This window comes from Manduca sexta, chromosome 14 (genome assembly GCF_014839805.1).
Source record: "Manduca sexta isolate Smith_Timp_Sample1 chromosome 14, JHU_Msex_v1.0, whole genome shotgun sequence".
NCBI classification, from domain to species: domain Eukaryota; kingdom Metazoa; phylum Arthropoda; class Insecta; order Lepidoptera; family Sphingidae; genus Manduca; species Manduca sexta.
The window spans coordinates 9,134,103-9,156,762 of NC_051128.1; the positions used below are offsets into that span (position 1 = coordinate 9,134,103).

Here is a 22,660-nt window from a genome sequence, read left to right on the forward strand (position 1 = left end):
TTTATGTTGAGCGCTATATATATTGCATACCGAATTTATCATGCGTTTAAAGGACTTATAAAAACCGTTTACAATAAACATTTTAATTAAGGTACTTATGTCTATATTTAAATATAATATTCTTTTAGCGTATTAAAAATGTAATTATGACCTTTATTTTCGACAAAGAAAGTCCGAACTCTAAAAGCAAGCGTAGCAAGTTCAAGTACAAAAACATCTGTTATTTATAAGGTCGTAGACGGTGACATTAATCCTCCAAGACGTGTATAACTAAATAACTCAATACGTTTTTTGTTTCCTTGCCCTTTTTAGTAAGTGTCACAACTTTTGAATATTTCTTTTCGATCTTTTTTTTTTTCATAATGAAGTAATCCAATTAATATAAAAAGAGTTTATTTATGGAAACATTATGTTGATATTTATGTGCGCAATTAATCACTATTTTAACACCGCTATTAGTATCATAAATTCGTGTCATATTTACCCGATTAACTTTCAAACTTTTCTTTATCGCTTCATTTGGGTCTACAAATTATCTTTGGCCGCACGCCAAGCCGTCTCGAACCTCGATACTAGTCGATAACAAGTTCTTGATAGCAATTTAACGAATGACAAATTAAAATATTTTTTTAATGACTACACGGTTATGCCAATCGATCAGCTGAGCGGTACAAAGGTCAGCTGCGATGTCGTTGACCCCGGCAATCGATTGCGTTTCCCGACATAATGAATTGTGCCACCTCCATTGAATAATGTCGTGTGTGCTTTTTCCATACATATTTTTTATTTATTTCTCTAACGACATAATTTCTACACGTCTAATATGGATATGTAGCAAAAATGTTGACGTTCGGTACTTAATTTTATATGAGTAAATGACAAGACGAGCAAGCCGTTTGCTTGAAAGTAACGTAGCAAATACAAGAAATAAGAATCCTCGATTGACATTTTTGGACGAACTAAAATAAAAATTCAAATATATGTCTGTTAGTCTGCCTTCGATTGCAAACCAAACTTTAAGGAGTAAATGAGAACGATAAAACTTTGATGTGAACTGAATAATATAAATTTCCGCTTGGATGAAGTTGAGAATTCAATAAACATGGCATACTCGTCAATATTTCTTTTCAAATAATGTTTTTTACAAAATCCTTACATATTCTTACAAATAATAATATAAAGTTCCCCGCTGCTTCCGTCTGTCTGTCTGTATGCGGTAAACTCAAAAACTGCTAAACAGATTTTGATGACATTTGGTATGGAATTGTATTATTTGAATTTGAGACGCTGAATAGGACTGGCTACTTTTTATCCCGGGAAAATAGCGGGACTTATCCCCGAAAAACCCCTAATACACTAACCACGGGCTATCACATATTTTGAATAAATTTAATGAAATTTATCATATTAATACAAAATTATACTTTTAATAAAAATTAATGATAACGGGATTATTAAGGTTTTGTAAGCCTATTATTAGTAATGACGTTAATATCATGCCTAGTATTAGTATAATTTAAACTTAATTTTAATATAAATGGTCCTATATCATTATTTTTTGTGTCAGTTGTGGTTCACTCATTTATCTAAAAGCTCCGTTTATCATGAGCTGCGTGTACATCAAATAACTCCGCGTGTGTGGTTAGAAATATTTTTAGAAACAATTTCCCCATTCCATTTTACGACGCACTTTTTAATTTCTATTTGTTTTAAGTGTTCAATAAAACATATGGGGAACTCGAAATTACTGTCTCGAAGCAGACAACGCCGTAGGTTATCTAATATGTTTATTTTTAGATATTGGTATAAAAAAGAATTTTATGTTTTACTTTACAAAAGTAAGAGACAACAAAACCAGATGTTTTTTTACTTTAACAACATACGGATTCCATGCTTACTTAAATCAATCAAAAATGAAAATAAAAACAAATAGTTTGCGAGGATTAAACAAGATCTAAATATCTCTTTGCCAATTTTCCATTTCTTTAATCGACTCAATAGGCATCAAATAAATAACGGATTTGCACATCCGTACAATGGAAATCCACAGACGATTTACGGTTATCCGAGGTAGAAAAACTGCGAGATAACGTCCGAGATAATTAAAAATACCTCCGGCGGTATCTGAGCAGGAAAAGGGCACGTATGGAATCCGATATCTTGATATATTACTGCTGGGGCGTCTATGAACGTTTTTACAACCCCCGCGGCCGCCTATCTACGTTACCAAAGATAAATGCAGAAGGTAAAGACGACATCACGATTTCTTTAAAGAAGTGTATGTTACAACCATTAAAGTTGTGTGTTACAGAGTTGATGAATTTTAAAATATGACATCGTTTAGGAAAAAACGTTCTGCAGTATGTAACTGAGACTATTATTGTCGATATTGTTAGAAAAGATTGACGGTTAAATTTGTTTTTTATTTTTTTTTAAATAATTTCAAGATTCATCATTATCATTATCAGCCAGGATGTCCACATGGGCCTCTCCTAAAGATTTGTAGATCGATCTACTATAAGCCTATTTTAAGTTCATATTAATGAAAAATATGTATATGTAAAGTAGTTTATATTAAAGATTTCTTTATAGGTATCATGTTAATTACTTATGCTAATTCTAAATACTTTTTAATATAATTTTTGAAAGTGAACCTTCTGTAAAGTTTCTTCATAAGATGTTATCTATCCAAAGAGTGGGGGATGCCGACCTTTACAAATACAGCTTCAACCGATATGCTCTACAAACTGCCGCGACGCCGCCATAAAAGTTCTTGCCCGTCGGAGGGAAATTAATGGCTTTCCGAATAGGAATATTATTTCCGCAGACCGCGTTGATTAAAATATACAAGTATTCTTAATATTAATAATAGAATGCGCAGACGGAAATAGACACATAAAGATATTAAAATAGTCGCCTTAATAATAATAATTTTAAGGGCACAAGAACTGATAATTGCAGGAGTGAAAAAAGGTAAACCTCACCCAGAAACAGAAAAATTTAATACTAAATCGCGGATTGTTATCTAATTAAGTATTAACGTTACTACATGTTCATAAAAGTAATTAAGTAAGAGATACAAAAGCTGTACCACAATAAGAAATTATCTAGTCTCCATCTTTTGTTAGTTTTCTGTGAATATTCAAGTACGTTTCGAAGTAATGTCACGCGTTTACAAATGATAAATCGATAAAGAGTTACACAAGGAACACGTGACTAACGTTACTTCAGACGTTTTTCATGTGTTTTCATCCAATTATTTACGGTTTCCACGTTTTTGCACATGATTCCAAGCACATTGATATCAAAGAGATTTAAGCTCAGACTAAATCCAGACGAAGGTACATAATAAGATTATAAGATACATTCATCTATAGTGTACACATAATATAGATATACGATTCATGCCCATTATTTATCCTTTATCATAAAATATAATTTTTAAATAATAATATTATTCAGACAGCGCGCACATGGTTTTTAAAGCTATTTAATAATGAAAACTAATATTTAGGGCACATGGGGCATTCGTCACCACAAATGGCCACCGACTGACAAAGCGCGAATACTTCAATCGAAGTCGCAGCGAGTGGCCCGCGGAATATTTAATCGCGTCACCGACCAAATATTTGCGGCGAATCTGTACAGTATTATTAAAAGTCCGCAGCTTGCGGCCACTGTAACTGCAAAGAGTGCCCGTCTAAGTGCGCCCACTTAAGTAATATGAATACTTAAATCGACTCTGACAATATAGCTTCATAAAACTCATTATTTTGGGTATAAGAAATTTTATAACAGCCATAAGGATGTTTTGCCACGTTCAGATGAAAACGAACCCAATTCCGATTCCTCTGATAAAGACATAAACTACAACAGTAAAATCTGGCACAGATATATTTTTACACCTTGACAGCACGTTTGATTTCATGTTTATGGGGCACCGGTGATCTGTTGATTCGCAGTCTAACAGCTGGGCTGCGGCCGGGGTCACGTCCTGGTGAAAGTAGCTGCATTTATAGTTCGCAGGTAGCCCCTTGTCCCGGCTATACTTGGCGTGTTAGGCTGCGTTTTCATTGCATTGGATTGCATTTAATACGTTATTTTAAAGAACATTTTCACGCTAGAAATATTTTAATACTTATAAAAGTTATGGATATATTTCACATAAATTAACAATAACACGACATAAACGTTGAAAAGTTTAAGAGTTACATCAGATTAAATTAAAGTTTATGTACTTTATAATTACTTACTATACGAACTGATATGTTATGTTTTGAATTATAGGTATATTATCAAAATATCAATAAATACTCTTTATTAAAGTTTGTTATCGATAGTTTGTGATTGACATGGCGGATTTTATCAATTCGTAGATGCGCTGGCGCTTTTCAGTATGCGTACTGGTTTAGTGTTACTTTGGATGGTTGCGCACGCGCCGCGCAAACTCGTGTGCCGCGATCGCCCTCACTGTCTGCATAAATTATACGCATTTATATAATTATCACTATTCTCGTGTACTGAATATTGATTGTGATGGACCATAATGACCCTATTTGTGTGCACGAATCAAATATTAAGTAGGTTATTAATACTTTTTTTGTTATCAAGTTGCTAATTTTTGTTTAATATTCTAAGTTTCGTAAGCCTGAATATATCATAACAAGAAAAAAAAGAATACCCTGGCGCTTGGAACTCATTGGATTTTAATTTTTTTAGTTCCAAGTTGTTATGTTTTTTACAATATATTTTTGTTGATATGCAAATAAATTATCTTTTGGTCAAGTTGAATAAATATAGAAATTTTAAAAAGGAAAGATTTTTTTTCCACAACCGGCCCTGTTTACAATAAATCAACCGTCGTCAAAAAGTACCGTAGCATAAACAATAAAAATCAATGCAACCTCCATGACATATAAAACTAATATTAAAACGAAACAATTGAAATAATGTCACTAGGTTTGGACGTTAGAAAAATAACAGCGGAAGCACGTAGAAATACAGCCGACGTCGGAACTTTTCTAATGCTTTATGATGTCTGACTCACGTGTCGGAGTGCATTGAATCTGATATGCAACTGACTCAAAAATAGCTGCCTAATGTCGCGTGAGTCATTAGGAAGTGGACTCTTTTCAAAACAAACGACGATCCTACAAAATGCGAAACAATGTTTCAAGTTACGTGACGTGATTGTATATTTGGCGCCTTCCTCTTTTTTATATTAGATTTAGAAGTTGACCGTCTATCAAAGGTACATGTATAAAACGAAACGGATTTATATTTTGCGCTTTCAAAACAGCCTATATGATAGTAATGGTAAAATATAAAATGTTATTTAGATTCAATACAAATATAGAATTAAACTACATCTGCAGTTGTCATGCAATTCCTGTTTATTGTTAAATAAGGTCACACAATGCAAATAATATTCATCTTCGCTTGATACATATGGAAACTTCTGTCTATAATACCTTAAAAGTAAAATAAAGTTTCTCGTTAGTCGTGTTTTGTATTAGGTTGAAATCTAATTGTCAAGCGGAAACGGAAATAGGAAACTAAAATTATATACAAGTTAACCAATGAAGCCATAAACTGGATAAATAATTAACATAGATTAACAGTTAGTTGAATGCATTTCGATTATCTATATCCCGATCGTCAATAACGTATGCAAGTTTGATTCTCCTGACAAATTATAATAATTATTAATAACGCGATAGGAAAGGTTATTCAAAATTATAATACAATTGCGCAATGAAATAATTATGGAGTAAATAACCGCTTTAAATTTACCGGTTTATATAATTGATAACATGCTATTAATAAACATTGAGTAATTAACTGTCTTATTACGAGTAATTTAAATGTTTTTATGTAAGTGGGACGTCTACGCGGCAAGTAGCCTTTGGTGCAGCTACCTTAAATCAATCTGTGAATGAAATCATGATCTTAAGGTCTGTCGCAAGTTTGCGATAAACTTTCTGAACATACCTTTATATACCCTAAATGAAATCACCTCTCAAACACTTCTACGTTTTATATTGTCTGTAATCCTACATTATATAAAGGCACCTGATCATATCGTCCAATTCTATTGAATAGAGTAATCTATTCTATAACATAATCCGGGAAACTTCAATTATCCGGGGAACGATTAAGCTGCTTCACATCGATAATTGATTTATGAAGAGTTCACAGTAAACGGATAATTGAACAGATTGTATATACCATATAAATAGATGAGTCTTTGTGAAGTGCAAGGATAAAAATGAACTCGATATAAAAGGAGTTGGTCGGTATAGAGAATGTTGTATGCACTTTTAAGGATGCACGGCAACTACAACAGGGGTACCTTACCCTATATGGAATGATGCTTTCAAGCACATTACATCTGGAATTTCAATCTTATTTTTATAGTATTAAGGATCTGTTTAGTCAAAACACTATTGAAGGAAAATGTCAAAATGATCATCAAGAAGTATTTATGGTCAGAACTTGATCTTCTATGACATAAGTTAACAAAACAGAAAAAATGGAGTCAACGCCATCACAACAGCTAAGCTGTACTAGTGGTGTATGACATGTCAATGTACCCAACTATTGGGATAATACATTGCAGCAAAAATATTGCGTTTTTACACGGAGCTTAAACTTTTTTACACGAAAATTGTATGAATTCTTTATGATTCCGTATTTTGTTGTAATTTATATTGCTTTACTGTTTACATTACGAATAACGTAATAAGTTGTGGATGAATTTAAGGTTCTCAAAACATTTTCATTGTTAATATTGTTAATAATATTCATTTGTAAGTATGATAATATTTAGAGGATAATTATTACGATAAGCTTTTCTTTTACACAGCTACGATGGCAAACAAGTCTACGGATCCTTAGATGATAAACAAGTGCAAGCGAATTTAGACGCTAATGGATTTAGTTTAATTAACCTCGCCTACCTGTAAATACTTATTTATTTTTTATATTGTCGTTAGTCACACATGTCATAAATGAATTCTTCAATAAAATGAAAATCCATTAAAACATAATTTAATGTGGTTAAGATTACAAGAACCCTAAGATTAAAGAAATCCATTACTTCTGAGTGCAATCGTAAAATACTCGTTTATAAAAATGATGTCGAAAGCTAACAAATTAATACATTTGTTCGTGGAACCAAAGGGTGTTATTTCAGAGCAACTAAATTTAGTTCAGCACGCGACTTTAAGTTCATTTAAGTGAATACAATTACACTTGAAATACGATTGCGTGACTTGTATTTGTAATTATTTTGTTAACTTTACATTGTTCCTTCTAAAGATTAGTTATTTGGGACACTTTTGATATCCACAATAAGTGTACTTTGTCGAAAAAAGTTTTTATCGCATCTAAAAGTGATTTGTCAGCACGTAGGTACAAAAAAAGCCTGCTTTCATAAGCATATTCGGTTTAAAATTATTCATAGTAATATTATTCATCCTCATACAAAACTTTGTTATATGGGTCAACTGTACGTCCCACGTCATGGAACTAAAATGAAGAGAGCCGTCAAAACCTATTACAAAAAATATATTTAGAATAACAATAGACGAGCGTTTTTATTGAGTAAAGCACTTGGCAATTCACAAAATAACGTCTCTATTATTATGAAAATAAACTTTAAAATCGCAAATCAAGATCAACGGATACACACAGGTGAGTCACCGGAACATTGCACCGAATCATCCGGACCTCATGGGAGTCAATTGGAAACAAGTAATGAATATTAATTATTCAATACATTTTGTACGTGATGTGACGTGAAATATATATTTATCAATTATTGTTATTACGATTTACATTAATGTCGAGTGCTCATGCATAATAATTAAGATGCACCGTTTTATATACAGCGTGTTTCTTGTCGTATCTAGAATTATTTTGAATTAAAATTGAATTTCTAGAAATGACTTCCGTCGTTAGCCATTCGGAAGTCCTTTCCTGGATAATGACCATTTCTATAAATGTATGCAGCTAGAGGCTCCCTGTAGCCTTTTTTGGAACGCATCCATTTAGGGGTAGTCGTGTACTTGGTATTGAAAATCGAATACTGTCTTAACAGCATCGATTACCATGAATAAAATTCTATTTAAAACAGGTGAGTGATAAAATAATTAGTTTAGTAGGTAAATTACTTTAGTTGCGTCAAGGGAGGTCAGCCAACTCCCTGATGCCAAGTTGGTCACATCATGTCTGTCACCGAAATATCACGGTGAAAAGTCGCTGACCTTCGCTAGTTACGACACATTTTTAAATAGTGCTCTTTAAGTAAAATATTGAAGTACATTACGCGAAAATTCTCGTAATACCGTTTCACCTATTAACCGCTGTTGAAACACACAAATAACGTTTCGTTCCAATCAGGTCAAAAAACCTCAGCACTATCTACATCGTACAAATAACCTAATTATCACTAAATCATGAGTAAATAGTGCAGGCCTATGCATAAATGAATGTTTGAAATGCATTTGTCTCGCTCCCTCTTGTAGCGTTTTCGTATTCCCGTCTCTACTTGGTATTCTATGTTTATCTGAAGAGACGCGGTTTCCGGTGCGCGTGCCGGCCGTGCTTCGGAGTCTGAATTGCATCGTGCTGCGGCTAAATAAAAATTAGCAGGAATTGAGATAAAAATATAAACTTCCTAATTTACTAAAATAACGGCGACGTGTGCCTACATTCAAACGAAGGTCATCTTTTGTCATGTGACTTTGTTATTATGGAAATGAATCGTAAAATTATATTATGGAATAATTTAACAATATTCTATTTTATGATAGTTATTTTATTGATAATCACTTAAAAAAATTGAAAACGGTTGCACGCAGGGATTACGTTTAACTAAAATATTAGATGAAACAAAAATAAATTATCATGTATTTTCGGCATTGGTAGAGTTAAACTGCATAAGTTTTTTACTGAAATTCTTAGGACGTCGAATATCGAAAACCATTTTAAATTTATATACTGTTACTTTACAGTCAACAATTAATATATTTATGTCAGTTACAAAATAATAACTTAAATCAAGTACTTGAACTAAATTTTAAAAGTCAACGTCCTGAGACTGCCGATATTGAATGCAGATGTCTGAAGACAGCGATGAAGCGTTTGGATAATCATAAATTCGCGCGACGATTGGTTTAAATTGCACTTGATATTCCAAAAATAATTCCCATGCGTAATATTTGTTTCCTGTTTGTAATATTTTTGTCATTGGTAGTTTTATTATTAGCTTGGTTTGATTATAGATATTCCATTTTCGAAAAGGGGCTAAAATTTTGGGAATGAGCATTAAAATTATAATGCAGGTTCAATAAACGGATTAACAAATTATTTATCCTTATTAACAGTGGTTGGTAAGATATTTTAGGCATATTACTATATAGTTAGTTATTTTATAAGTATTGTACGAATTGTGGTTGCATTGGTATTATCTCTGTCCTTTGCTCGTCGAGCAAACTCGTGGTCTAGCGTTCCAAATAAATTCCTCACGTGCCAGGACGCCGCAATAATCTACGATCTACGCGAATGAATAGTGTTGGATTCGGACATTGTAGTAGAAATGAGAAAAACATATTTGTTTACATTTAATTACCGGCCACGTTTTGTGTAATACATTTGAGAACAAAGCATGAATGTACTGTAAATGAGTAAATTTCGTGGAAACGCATTTTTTATCACTGTCTGCAATCTTATGACTCGGCTTATACTTATGCGTTTAATATATTTTAGGTCACAATAATTCGATGAAATAAATACGTCAGCATTTTGGAGTTACGAAGAAACAGGAAATGTAATAAATTTAATTGATCAATGTTACGCATTTGTTAGAGTAATTATTGGAAACTTAGGTGGCGGTTACTCACTTAAATTTATTATGAAGATAAATCTGGTCTCAGTACATTACGATTTTAAATCTTTACAATAATATTAAAATATTGTAGAAACCTTCGTTATTAAATAAGCCATTCTCGAATACACATATTGTTTAATACTTACCATGAAACTTCCTAGTAATTACTAAAGGACGGCACAGTGACCTTTATATTTTATTAAAATTATTTTTACACTACGATGAGCACAGGGCCATATAAGAAGTTACTTAACAGATTGTACAAGAAAATATATAAAGCGTACTAATATGTTAATTAATACGTAGAAAATATTGCTAAACATCAAAAGATTTAAAAAAAAAAAAACAATAATCCCACAGAATTATCTGCCATTAAAAACCACAGAGTATATTACTATATAATCATTGACGTATACGTAGTACATATATATCGATGTATATCTGTCTGTGACTGTCTGTGAATACGCTCACAAAGTTTTAATGTAATTACGTACACTGTAATTATAAAATTGAAATGATGTGATGAATAGGATGCGATAGATGCCCATCGTGAATATTTGGGTCAATACCGATGGCCTCCAGCGACGGTACAATTTGTTATGACTCATATAATTTTCACTTGTGCTGTGCCAAATGATAAATTCATAAACTAGTTGAAATTTTATACGTATTGTATCAACTGGGGTTAACATGAACAGCGCTGACTTGTTGCCTATGAAAGTAAAATTTTATGGTAATTAAATGCACGGACAAAAATAAATGTTATCTGTATCGTGTTCCTTAGTGAGCTACTCGAGCAAATCTTGGCGGTAATATTGTCGAGTGTCGTTTCAAGAAATAAACTTATGAGATTTTAAGATTAACAGCCCAGTGCCCTTTTTCCTCATAACACCCGCATGCCCGGCTAGCTCAGTCGGTAGAGCATGAGACTCTTAATCTCAGGGTCGTGGGTTCGAGCCCCACGTTGGGCGAAAATAATTTTTGTTTTTTTTTTTCACATGTGTTAGATTTTTCGTATAGAAAAATGTGGCTGTTTGGCAAGATTCCCTCAGCCGGTCAGTTGCCTCGCGATGTCATGTGCGACCAATTATCGCGTGATCACACGTGAACCACTTTTCGTTGTAGCTGTGTAATGCGACCTCATTAGTTCATTATACAGTTTAAAGAGATTACCCACTTCTACAATAACCTTCGCGAATTCACAACCGCATCAGAACCTGGCCTCTTTAATAAGTGCTTGCGTTTCCGGAAATGTCTATTACTGGTACTATTACATTAGAGCCAACAAAATAGCACAAATTCATGTCGAAACAGCTAACAATAATTATACAAGCAACGTTTGTATTCGAACAACTGTGACCAATATAAAAACTATGAAAATAAATTTAAAATAATTTAGAGCCAATTTACTAAAATGGATCTGAATTGTTATATTATTTAACAAATTAAATAATTCATAATTACTGGCTATCAACACTCAATGGCCTCACTATGCGCATACAGATTACTATGTTTGCATCCTTGAAGATAAAACAAGCAAATGTCGCTATACTTTCATAGCGGCTACAAACAAAAAGAAATGACAATACAATCGCGAAGATTGCAACTGCACTGTACCCGGTCCTCCTACGCACGACATAAATAAACATTGAAACAAGAATATAAACGAGTCGTGATTACGTCTTATAACTAACACTTTATGTTCTCAAGTAGTGGTAGTAAACCGCACCATGTAATATTGCACACTGTTGACGTGACTGTAAAGAAGTTGCCAATAATGTTTGTAAAATATATTCTATTTTAGGAAAATAAACTTGCTATTAAAATGTTCAGAATTTTGGTATGGAGCTGATATAGATAGCTGCATTGTATATGCATCCTAAGGTAATGTTGTGTCTACAAGTAATACTTTGAAAATAACATTGATAAATTGAATATTATATTAGTAAGCTTCTACCTGCACGTGCTTCAAGACTGCTGGACACGTTAAGATTGCCGATTACATAATTTCATTCAACACAGCGGCTGTTGCAATATCCTTCGCATTTATATTTTGCAAGCACATTACGGGGAAAGGGTATGTAAATACATTTTTATATTGTGCCACAGTCGACTTTATTAAATTCTAGGTATCAGAACATTCTTAAATCGATTGTATGTTTTAAAATATCGTTACTACGGTTATCAATTTGTATTTATGTCCGCTGACGTTTAATCTTCTTTTATTTTTCCACGTTTACGTTTTTATTCAGTCGGATGGTTTTCTTACGAACTTGTCTTGTCTTGCCTGATTTGTACCATCTGCGTGAGTCTATAATACCTTATCAGTTTCCTTGCCTGTATTTTATAACATGCCTGTCTCCTTAAGCGACTGTAAATACTTATATGGTAATGAGTCACGCATATTATCGCCCTTTGTTGTAGTCTTTGATACAATATTATTTTCACGACATTGTTGAGTGCAAATAACTTTCGGGATTATTATAATAAGGACGAACATGTATCTATTTGCTTGCTTGATCAACGGCCGAATGATATATATAAATATTTAGTGCGTGAAAACAATAGGCCATTAACGATAGAAACCACGGAAGGCAATGTTAAGCACTTATAAGCTAACGTGTTAGAACAGGATGTTTGAACACATGCCACAAACCACTGTATACAGTTTCCATTGTGTCTATGGAGTTTGTCTACTTCGTAAAATATTTTGTGAACTAAGTATATGTATAATATGTATCATAGGAGTATATTGAAATTATATTAGTGGTTAATTTGAGACTTCAATATGGTAATTGAAGTACCAATCATCTCTTTTATATCTCTTAACTACATGAAATTATGTTACTCCTATAACGTACAGAGTAATAATTTCCAACTCACATTATTCATATTCATATTAACAAACGATCGTTTAAGTAACTCCTTGTCCGTGGACCACATAGTGTTGCGTTGCGGACCAGTTATCAGTTACATAACGACCGTATTAACTGCTAAGTTAAAACATGATCCAGTTGCGTGGACGCAGGAAGCTACTTACCGTTGTGGTCTTGGTGTTTGAGATTTAATTAAAAAAGGATCTGCTTTGATATTTACCACAGTATGTGTTTTCACTTTCTTTGTATTTGAATATTATATTACTTTTTGATTTCTTAGTTTGTGTACCGAAAGAGAGTTAAAAACCGACCGAGAGACAACTTAAGAAATGGTGTATTTAAGGGAAATCATTTTATACTAAAATCTGAACTGACACCTATAATTGATATCCGAATAATAAAAGTAAATTTCTAGTTTTAGTAGCATTTTTTAACTGTATCGAAATTGAGCTGAACACATTTTGTTTTGGAATAATCTCCCAACTAGATATGCTAACCAAACTAACCTCGATCTGTTTCTTAAATCTTTACAATTAGCCGGGGCTATTACTCACAGTTACTGTCTGACCGTGAACGAATGATCGTTTTGCCAGAGTCTCATTCATAAAACTACAAGATTCTAAAACATAAATTTTATATTACAAAAACAGTTCTTGCGTAGAAGTTTATAATTCGCTCGAATACCCCGAGTATACCTCTAATTGCAGACTTTTTCGTCCAAAATCTTTTTCACCCTTAAAAAAACTTTAATAAATTAACAAAGAAACGTCGTCAGCCCAAATGAAAATTAGTCGGATTTTTCACTATTCGTAACAGTCCACGAAATAAATGAGCGTAGATGTCTTCCTGGCTCATGGAGGTCTTCGGGTGTACCTCCCACTCGTCACTTAGCCCATTAATCTCCTCCCAAACCGTCCGACCGTCTGTCACAGCTAGTAATCTAATACGACACGCCGGCTTTTTGTTCCCATATTACTAGCACTCGGTGGAAATACGTCTTAAAATGGCCGTTAATCCGTCAGTAGATTACTGTGCCTTTTACGGGAGTATCAAACATGGTCAAGACGAAAAGAGGGCGCTCATTGCAAACTTGAGCCACGAACATAATGCGTTATTTATGTGATAATGTTTGGTTCAAGTATAAAATGTTATGGAAGTTCTGTAAAAATGTTTTAAATTAAATTTTGAATTTATTGCGCGTATTTTATTGTTCTATTTAAATCGGTTAAGTTTAGATCATTTGCAGAGCCCGCAATCATTTATAGAGTGTTTCGAAGTAATTTAAAAAGAATGAAGATATCTTCAACCTAATTGAAACATTGGATTAATTTAGTTTGATTTAAAGTTATGTTATATTAAAAGATAAGTTTCAAAAACAATGGATTGTAATGTCGAAAAATGCAAAATAGACACGTCTTTTAAAGAAGGCCTATTTTATAAAATGAAAGGACGCTTTTGTCTCGTATGAAAAGATCTCACACAAATCTGTGAGAGTGCTCCGAGAAAAACGTTCATGTATAGAAAGACATTGTCTGGTAAATCAGACAGATTCAGATAACCCAGACAATGCGAGTATAATAAGCAGCCGGTTTCCGGCGAAGCTCAAGCGAGACAAAAGTTTACATGTTGTCAGGGTATCTCTTAGACTCACTGTTTAGTATGCATGAGTCGACTCGCGGAGACGCCCCTACATATAAATTTTGATTTACGTTATAATTGTAAAAGGTACGCTCGCACCTTGCGAATCACAATGGTGGCTTTGCTTTATAACAATATAATATATTTTGGAACTTACCGCTGATTTCTCGTGATGAATGTGCCTCATGGCTCGGTGGCCGGTTGGCGCGGCGGTACTGGTCGCCAACATCGTCAGTAATAACCCTATTACTGCAACGGCGCACACGCGAGTGCCCATTGTCCTTCCGACTGCCTCCATCCACTCTTGAGCACTCCGTATGCATTTAAATTTCAAATCGGCGGCTTGCCTTGTGCCACCGTATACGTCGACTCTCTTTCTGATAATCGAACCTTTTCCGTATACGTCTTCTTTCTTATGCACCTCGCATCGAGACTCGTCTCCGGTGCCGGTCGAACGTAGCCTTTCGAACTCGTATGGGCATTCGTTTTCTCGGTTATTCATTATCGTAAAGCTATCTAAATCAGTCAAGGTTTTATTTTCGACTACGTTATCATTGGAATGGCTGCGCGTGGTGTCTCTACAGCTGATTGGTATCGTTCGCGTCCTTTGTTTTATGCTAGTTGTTTGTCTGAACGAGATTTCTATGTGCTTCATGGGTAATGTACTTTTTGGTTGGGTTGCGTTTGTTTCGTTTCTGGCTGATTGCATGAAGGCGGCGCAAGTGTTGGCCGAGGTGGGCGTCGCGTGGTGAGTCGACATGTCGGTTACTAGGAGTTATTGGCAGGTGTCAGCTGAACATATTCAAATGTCGGCAATATGGCGCGGCTCCCTCGCTAACACTCCACTACGACGTATAGCACTTTATCGTCATGTTTCCTGTTACGGGGTGCCAGATTAATTTCTCTGTGGACGGGAAGCTGCGTTATCTCACTCCGTGGGCGGTGCGTCTATTTGTTCTGTACTTATAATATTCTTGTATGCATAAGATATCGAAGCGATCTGCAACAAAACAATGATAGCTCTTGATGAGTGTAATCTGATAAAGAATAACACAAAGGAATTTTCAACGGGTTTGTAACTTTCTCGAGAACGAACATTACTAATGTTTACTTTCAAAAAATATGTGAGGAATTTAATGAAACCACAATGAGACATAATAAATTGAATGATATCATAAATTGTGGAAGCTGGAAATCCAAATAATTGAAGATCACACAACCCCGCGCATGAGACATGAGTCATTAAAATAGAGAATTGATGATAGTAATAAGTAAACGCTAAATTATGCGAATAAGATAACATCGACCGAAGCCCTCCGCGTAAATCAATATTTACAATTTCTTAAGAAATTCATAAGTTTAGAATAAACATGTTGTGTATCAATCATGTCGTCGGTGGCATTCAAAATAATAATAATAATTTTGGGGGGGGGGGGGGTCATAATCACTTGTGCGACTAAGCCCCTTCTTTAAGAATAACAAAAAGGAATTTTCTACATTGATATTGCTTATCTGACACAAAATACATGATGTTAAAAAATAGAGTTGGACGCCCTGTTGGCGTAGTTGCATTTCATACGCTGTAAAAATACCGTTATGACATCTCAGGTTCGAATCCCGTGATATTGGATGTTTTTGTTCAGTAATAACCCGGCGTATATATTTTGATACGATCGCACCTTTTCAAATCATGAGAAAATTGGATGCTCTAGTTGCCTTTGTCTAATACTTCGGAGATGAAAGGTATGAAGGTGTTGTGTGGAAAAGTAGTCATGAAATAACAATTACCAATTACCTACTAATATTAATGCCAGTTTTAAGAAATGATGCTTCTAATATAGGTCTGTAGAGTGTATAATCTATGATAGAGTCTATTTTCATTGTTCAAGACATTACCTTTCCCAATCAAATTTGTTTTAAAGATTAATCTCTTCTAAACATAAAATCAATTCTAAGTTATTTTTTTGGAACTGTCGTATTTTTAAGCGTTACAGTAAAATATTAAAGAATTTTATTGCTTGCACTATCTTGTCTCTTTGTTTTTACTTTTTGTGCATCGTGCCCCAGCTACGCAAGATTATGGAAAGATATTTACATTACAATTAGATTCTGCAACCTTGTTGTTTGTAATGTTTATACAAGTTAGAAATCATTTACAACCAGAATGTAGGTCAGTAGTGTTTTTGAGGTTCAAGGGTACGTGTGCAAGTTACTGCCAAGAGACCACAATATTTTGAGCTTGCAACTAGCCTACATGCACTACGTAGAATAAGAAGAAAATTCAATCTCATTTCGCTATTTAGAAGTATAGTGCCAGTAGCCATTAAAATTTCGTGTAAATTTTGAGTCCGCGATATTCTTAAATATTTTATTTACTACGAATTTTGATCCACTCATACTCGTGTTAGAATTTTTCAATAAATATAAATTATAAGAGTGAATGTCGTACTTAAAAACGCAAGTTTAAAAAACTCACTTTTCACGCAAGAAACACACTCAGATTCTGACCTACATATTTTATATAAATATTGCAATGTTACATGTTATTTACCTAACATTAATTATGTTTGGAAAACATTAAAACGTATTGTGTTTTATAAACAAAAATATTTTAAAATTGCTTTTTAGAGATACAGTAGATATAAAGATAGTTACACACTTAATAAATCATCTTTAACTAGAATACACACTACACATTATTACGAGGCAAAATATAATTATACGTATAAGCTTTATTTAAAACATTTAAATAGGACTAGTAAAAAAATAAAAAATAGATAACAATGTAACAGACTAATCACATTTGTCAAATTGAGGCCATAAAGTCAATGTTATAAAAAACTGCCTAAAATCTCTACTCCGGATGGGAATTAGAGTTTATCGCTAAAATGGTATTACAAATTCTAAAACGTTTTAATCAATGAAAAAGTAGGTCCAGGCAGATAACTGCAACGTCCGAAGGCGTAGGTTGTAATCCCAACTGGTTATACCAGTTTAAATATTCATAGTTAATTGTGAGTTAAAGTAAAACTTTATCGGGACTTTATCTATGCAAGGAATGTCTTGTAAGAGAAGATTGGGTCGGGGAAGTTAGTGGGAAGCCACCAGACACAACAGTTTTAAGCTTTAACGGAATAAGGTTTTAATTTCACGCCTGTGTTCTTTATATTATCAAGAGATGTTCTCGTAAATGTCTGAATTTACTTATGCTAATTAGTAAGTGATACGTTTTCAAATATATTTTATATGTATATAGATAAAGGAGTGTATTAAAAAAATTGCTAATGTCTTGAATAATGAAATTAGACTCTACTACAGACTGTAAACTGAAGAGCTTATTAAAAGTTCTTCCTAAGCAAAACACACATCACGAATTTGCACCTAGAGTGATAGGCAGAGGTGCCTACTAAGGCACCTATTTTTCGCCGTGTGTGGTCCATCCCACGATGTTATAGGGGCGAACCTATGGCCATGTCGGGTAGAAATAATAGACTCTGGTCTGATATTGAGTAAAAAAAGTCAATGTCACTGCCCGACCTGGGTATTCGAACCTGAGACCCCAGAGCGGTAGTCGCGCTGCGCATGCATTGCTACTGCGCCACCAAGCTGATAAACTTAAAGTCAACAATTATGAGGAAATTATATTTACTTATTTATTTACCTAGGTATATTGAATTATAAAATCAATTCCCCTTATTATGGACAGGACAAATCCAAAGTATTTCCATTTATGAGAAACGGTAATAGTTAAACAAACAAAAAATAACGGTAAGATAATTTCTAGACTAAGCTAAAATGATGAAAATTGAGAGTAATGGCTCTTAAATTATATTTAATAGTAGGTATATGATGGGAAAATCGCATCCACTGGGTTATTTCAAACCGACAATGTGCAAAGCAATCTAGCGCCCACCGGACTAACGCAACCCACAATGTTGCTCAAGCTATCTAGTAGGAGATATTAGTTCAACCATGCAACTTTGAAAAAACTTTTATATTGCCCTAATATAATATTTAATAACATAAATATTAATATAAATATGTTATAAATACGACATGCAAAATTATTATAAGAAAAATACATAAAAGACATTCAAAAGGCCAAAAATAATAGGAACTATTTTTATGGTTGAAATAATTTTCATTTAGAAAATTATGTCTGTGTTTAAAACCAAATCTATTCAAAAATAATTGCAAAAATTGAATAGATCGTAAAATATTTATTATCAAAATGAATTTCTGTAGGTAGGACACAAAAAAATCGATTGCACAATTCGATTCGCGGAATAAAGGTCTCAGCGTGGGGGACCACTGGCGTCAGCTGTTGACATCTTGTATGCACGCAAAAACCGACAGCCAAATAAAATTTTCCATTAGCCAGAAAAAATATAATAAAATTATCTTTAATAAGATAGAATCTAATACTTAACATAAGTCTATTAGAAGTAAGCAAAAGTACAAATAAAACATTTTATACATAGTTTCGCAAATTATGCGTTTTGGAGTGACTATACTTCGATACTATATTATATATAAAGTAGTTGTTTTGAAAAAGCTGTTACACACCGACTTCGATGTTTTAGGTACCTAGAGTTTTTAAATTATAAATCGTTTAAACAAACCCTAACTAAAAAAATGAATAAAAGTGTTTTTAAATCTAAAATACATCTATCATTTGTTTTGGAACGAAGTGCAACATAAAATGTCCCCTTTGTAATAATAACCAGGAAGCTTAAACAACAATAGGGCAAGGGGAGTTACCAATATCGAGGAAGATGAATGGGCAAACAATATTTTAGTACACAGTTTCATTACTTTACTTAAATATAACTCGAAAATACTTCTATTACCGTCCAAATTACAATCAAATCAATATAACGAGTATTTGCTAATTGCCTGCCTAAATATTACTCAGATGCAACGCAAATATTGGAAAAGTAGAGAGTTTTAAATAACGGTTCGTAAATATGAATATATACTTTATATATTACACAAAGTCTTCTAGCATTCAATGTTAAATGTGTTCACGTGAAGATAACACTTGCCGAGTAAGATGCAAGTGAGGACTAAGTGGAAACTATTTATAAACACAGTGAAGTCTAATTAGAGGCGTCTACATGACCGAGGTTGATCTACAAATAAATCATAACAGGGATGGCGAACTCTCCAGTGTATTATACATTTCAACGAACTGTATACATAAATGTTAACTAATTACATAGATATGTTCATAAAGGAAATAAAAATTAGCACGTAAACAACAAATGGCAACAAAAAAGGAGCTTAACGCAAAAGTAAACAAACAACTTACGATTTCTTAATCCTTTCAACGCATGGCAAAGAAAATTATGAAAAACAGAACAATTTTCACCGTGCAATCTGGCCTTCCTTTCCCTTTCGTAACAGTAGAAAGGGACAGTACGAGCTTACACAGCAAACACTGAAAGCACTGACAACTTTTCAGAATACACACCGCGACTTTGTGTCGAACGAATTCGTAGTCGAAAATGTTGGAGCGGCTAATTCGGTTAAGAGTTACGACAAATCGATAAGTTTAACATAAAAATGAGTAAAACACGTGCTCATAAACATAAATCGTACAGTATGCGACTAAAAAAATCACTGTTTCTTTGGAAATACGATTAATTTTACGTATTATTATTTCGTAAAACAAAATAAACAGTGTCCATGAGCGAAACGCTCGGGCTGCGTCCACGGCGAGCACGCGCGAGCTACTGCCTGCTGCTCGAGTCGACGAAACGGTGCTCGACCCGTTATGTGTGTATGTACACCGACGTTGCGTATTTCGTCCCTTTCTTGTACCCATTATAGGAGTGAACTTAACTAACTTTTAGTGCATGCAGCGCTGTTTGTTCCATGTGTGCTTCGTCTGGAGTGCGTAAATGCGAGTATAGCTTTTCGGGTTATTATTGTCGGCACACAATGAAATGCGTACAAGAACAATTCTGTTTGATTAATTTTTTTTCAGTTTTTTGTGTGGTCGCCTTTGTTTTATAGCAGACTGTGGCAGCTTAGTATGCTCTTTGTGCTCGCCGAGTTTGGATGGGAATTATTAGTGGGTAATTCCGTGTTACAATGCATGCAATTAGCGCTCCACCGAAAATATCGGTGATAAATAAAAGTTCGAGAATAAATTTCTAAAAATAATACCTTTCGATTTGTTTTTGCAACGGTTAAGGAGTTTTAGTAAAATTGGAGTCTTCCTCGTTTGTTATCGTGAAAAGGTTATATTCTAGTTCCCCAGGAGCGGCGTCTAGACTCACTTGAGACTAGATTCGTTTTCAAAGAACATCTGGGCTAGACGTGAGTTGGTTTAGAATATTTAGATTGCAACGCTCATCTAAACAATCCGCCATTAATGTGTCCCGTAATAGATCATAACCTATTTTTCTTGGTTAATAAAGCATCTACGTATGAGTCAATTTGCAAAACGAATGCTTTGTTGGAATCCTTAATTTTATTTTAGGTGAATAATTTAAGACACCGAAAGATTAATTTTAGCAATAAGTAAAATGATTGGGCCATCATATTTTGATATTCGGATATATTTTTGAATCGATCAGATAGCATGAACTATATACCAGAAACCGAATACACCTGATTAAACAATATGAAATGACAATTATATTTGTTATTTTTGTTTTATACAGGCAAAGTGACTCCACTACGCCTGGTAGTAAGTGGAGTGGAATCGAGAATGAGTGCCAATTGACGAGAAATGATTATCTCTCTAGTCAACATAATTATTATATGTCTTTTCGAAACTGCATATACATGGGCTAATCCCAGAATGCGACAACCTTGCGTGTTTTTCTTGCCTAGTGTAATAATTGCAACGAAAAAGAGTTTTAACCGAACACCCCAATCCGATCGTAAAAATACTATCAAATAAGAACCTGAAGACTCGCCTCGTGAAGTAATTTTATTAATTATGCCCCTTCATTATACATACTTCGTGGTATCTCTACCAAAATCCTGCAACACCTGCAACCTAATTTTGATAAGCTTTGACATTCCCCGAATCCACAGGAGCCACCCGACATTCTCACAGAGTCCACAAGAATAATACTAAATCATTAAATTGATGGTATTTTGCAAGGATCCATCAGATATTTCTTTGTCTGGAAGTGGCAATACGTTAAAAGATTATAAATTGCATTAGGCAATCATTGATATGGACATATTTAATCAATAATCATATTGTACCTACTTGATATGAATTCGGGACGTGTTGTCTCTATTGTTCTAGACATACTAGTGTCTGGGATAAATATGTTAGATTTAAATAACGTATGTATTATAATATTATAAAAACGTTAATAATGTTATTCTACTGCACAGCCAAACATATTAAAGTTATTGTTCAAAAATGTTATTTTTATTCAGTAAAATATAACACGCCAATTCGTATTAATGTAACAATATTATTATGTCGTAATACGTAGCTTTGGGAGAGGCCTATCTTCAGCAGTGGACATCCTGTGCCTGTCGATGAATAGGCATATAATAAAGCAAATTACAACACATACACACACAATTGGTTTCCTTTAATATCAGGACTTCCTAAAATCAGTCACATTTCTTTTGAAATGCAATAAGTAATCCACCAATTCTATAAACTCAAACAGTAATGAGCGATAAAACTATACCGGCATAATATTGTGTGACGTATTAAAACATTGTACATTGAACACTCTTGTACACGGAAAATTAATTAATTCTCTGATTCTGCGTATTTTTGATGAACTCTTTATGAGCAGAACTGTGGACATTAATTATAGAGGGTAATAACCGATAATACCTACGACAAATATATCTAACGTTTTATAGTGCTCCAATATCTGATAATCTCTGCGTTCAGTTTTATTATAATTAATATATTTGTAAATTTCGCTGTAGTTTATTTGGTGAATTTTGAGTGCGCCGGCGCAATCGGTACCGGATGATGGTGGTGAAGCGAGTGACTGAAGGCAGCTTTGGGCTTGTTTCTTACTTAGCTAATATTGCAGCATATCCTGACTCCCCGGTAGCACACTTACTGAAGGTACAACTTTACTTGTTTTCTAATTCATAGGTTTAAATTTGTTAGAAGCCGGAATTGGATGTTGAATTCTCCTGCTATATAAAGATATTAGTTATCACGGATGATCCGATGACCCAATTGTTGATTTTGTTATCATTTAATCAATGTTTTGTTTTATTCTTTTATTGTTTAATGCGAGGAACTAAATGA

The 22,660-nt window shown here is 33.8% G+C and overlaps 1 protein-coding gene and 1 non-coding gene across 2 annotated transcripts in view; one reads left to right on the forward strand and one right to left on the reverse strand.

Moving 5' to 3' along the window:
• LOC115445226 (matrix metalloproteinase-2) overlaps positions 1-20,150 on the reverse strand; it is a 146,192-nt gene extending 126,042 nt beyond the window's left edge. The window contains exons 1-2 of the mRNA XM_030171436.2: positions 19,718-20,150; positions 14,564-15,406 (exon numbers count right to left, since the gene is read on the reverse strand). Of these exons, the coding sequence (XP_030027296.1) occupies positions 14,564-15,166 (603 nt within the window). The 5' untranslated portion in view covers positions 15,167-15,406; positions 19,718-20,150. The remainder of the gene's footprint in view (positions 1-14,563; positions 15,407-19,717) is intronic.
• On the forward strand, positions 10,791-10,863 carry Trnak-cuu. The gene has a single exon. It is a non-coding gene; the product is annotated as a tRNA-Lys (tRNA).
• Positions 20,151-22,660: the final 2,510 nt, after the last annotated feature.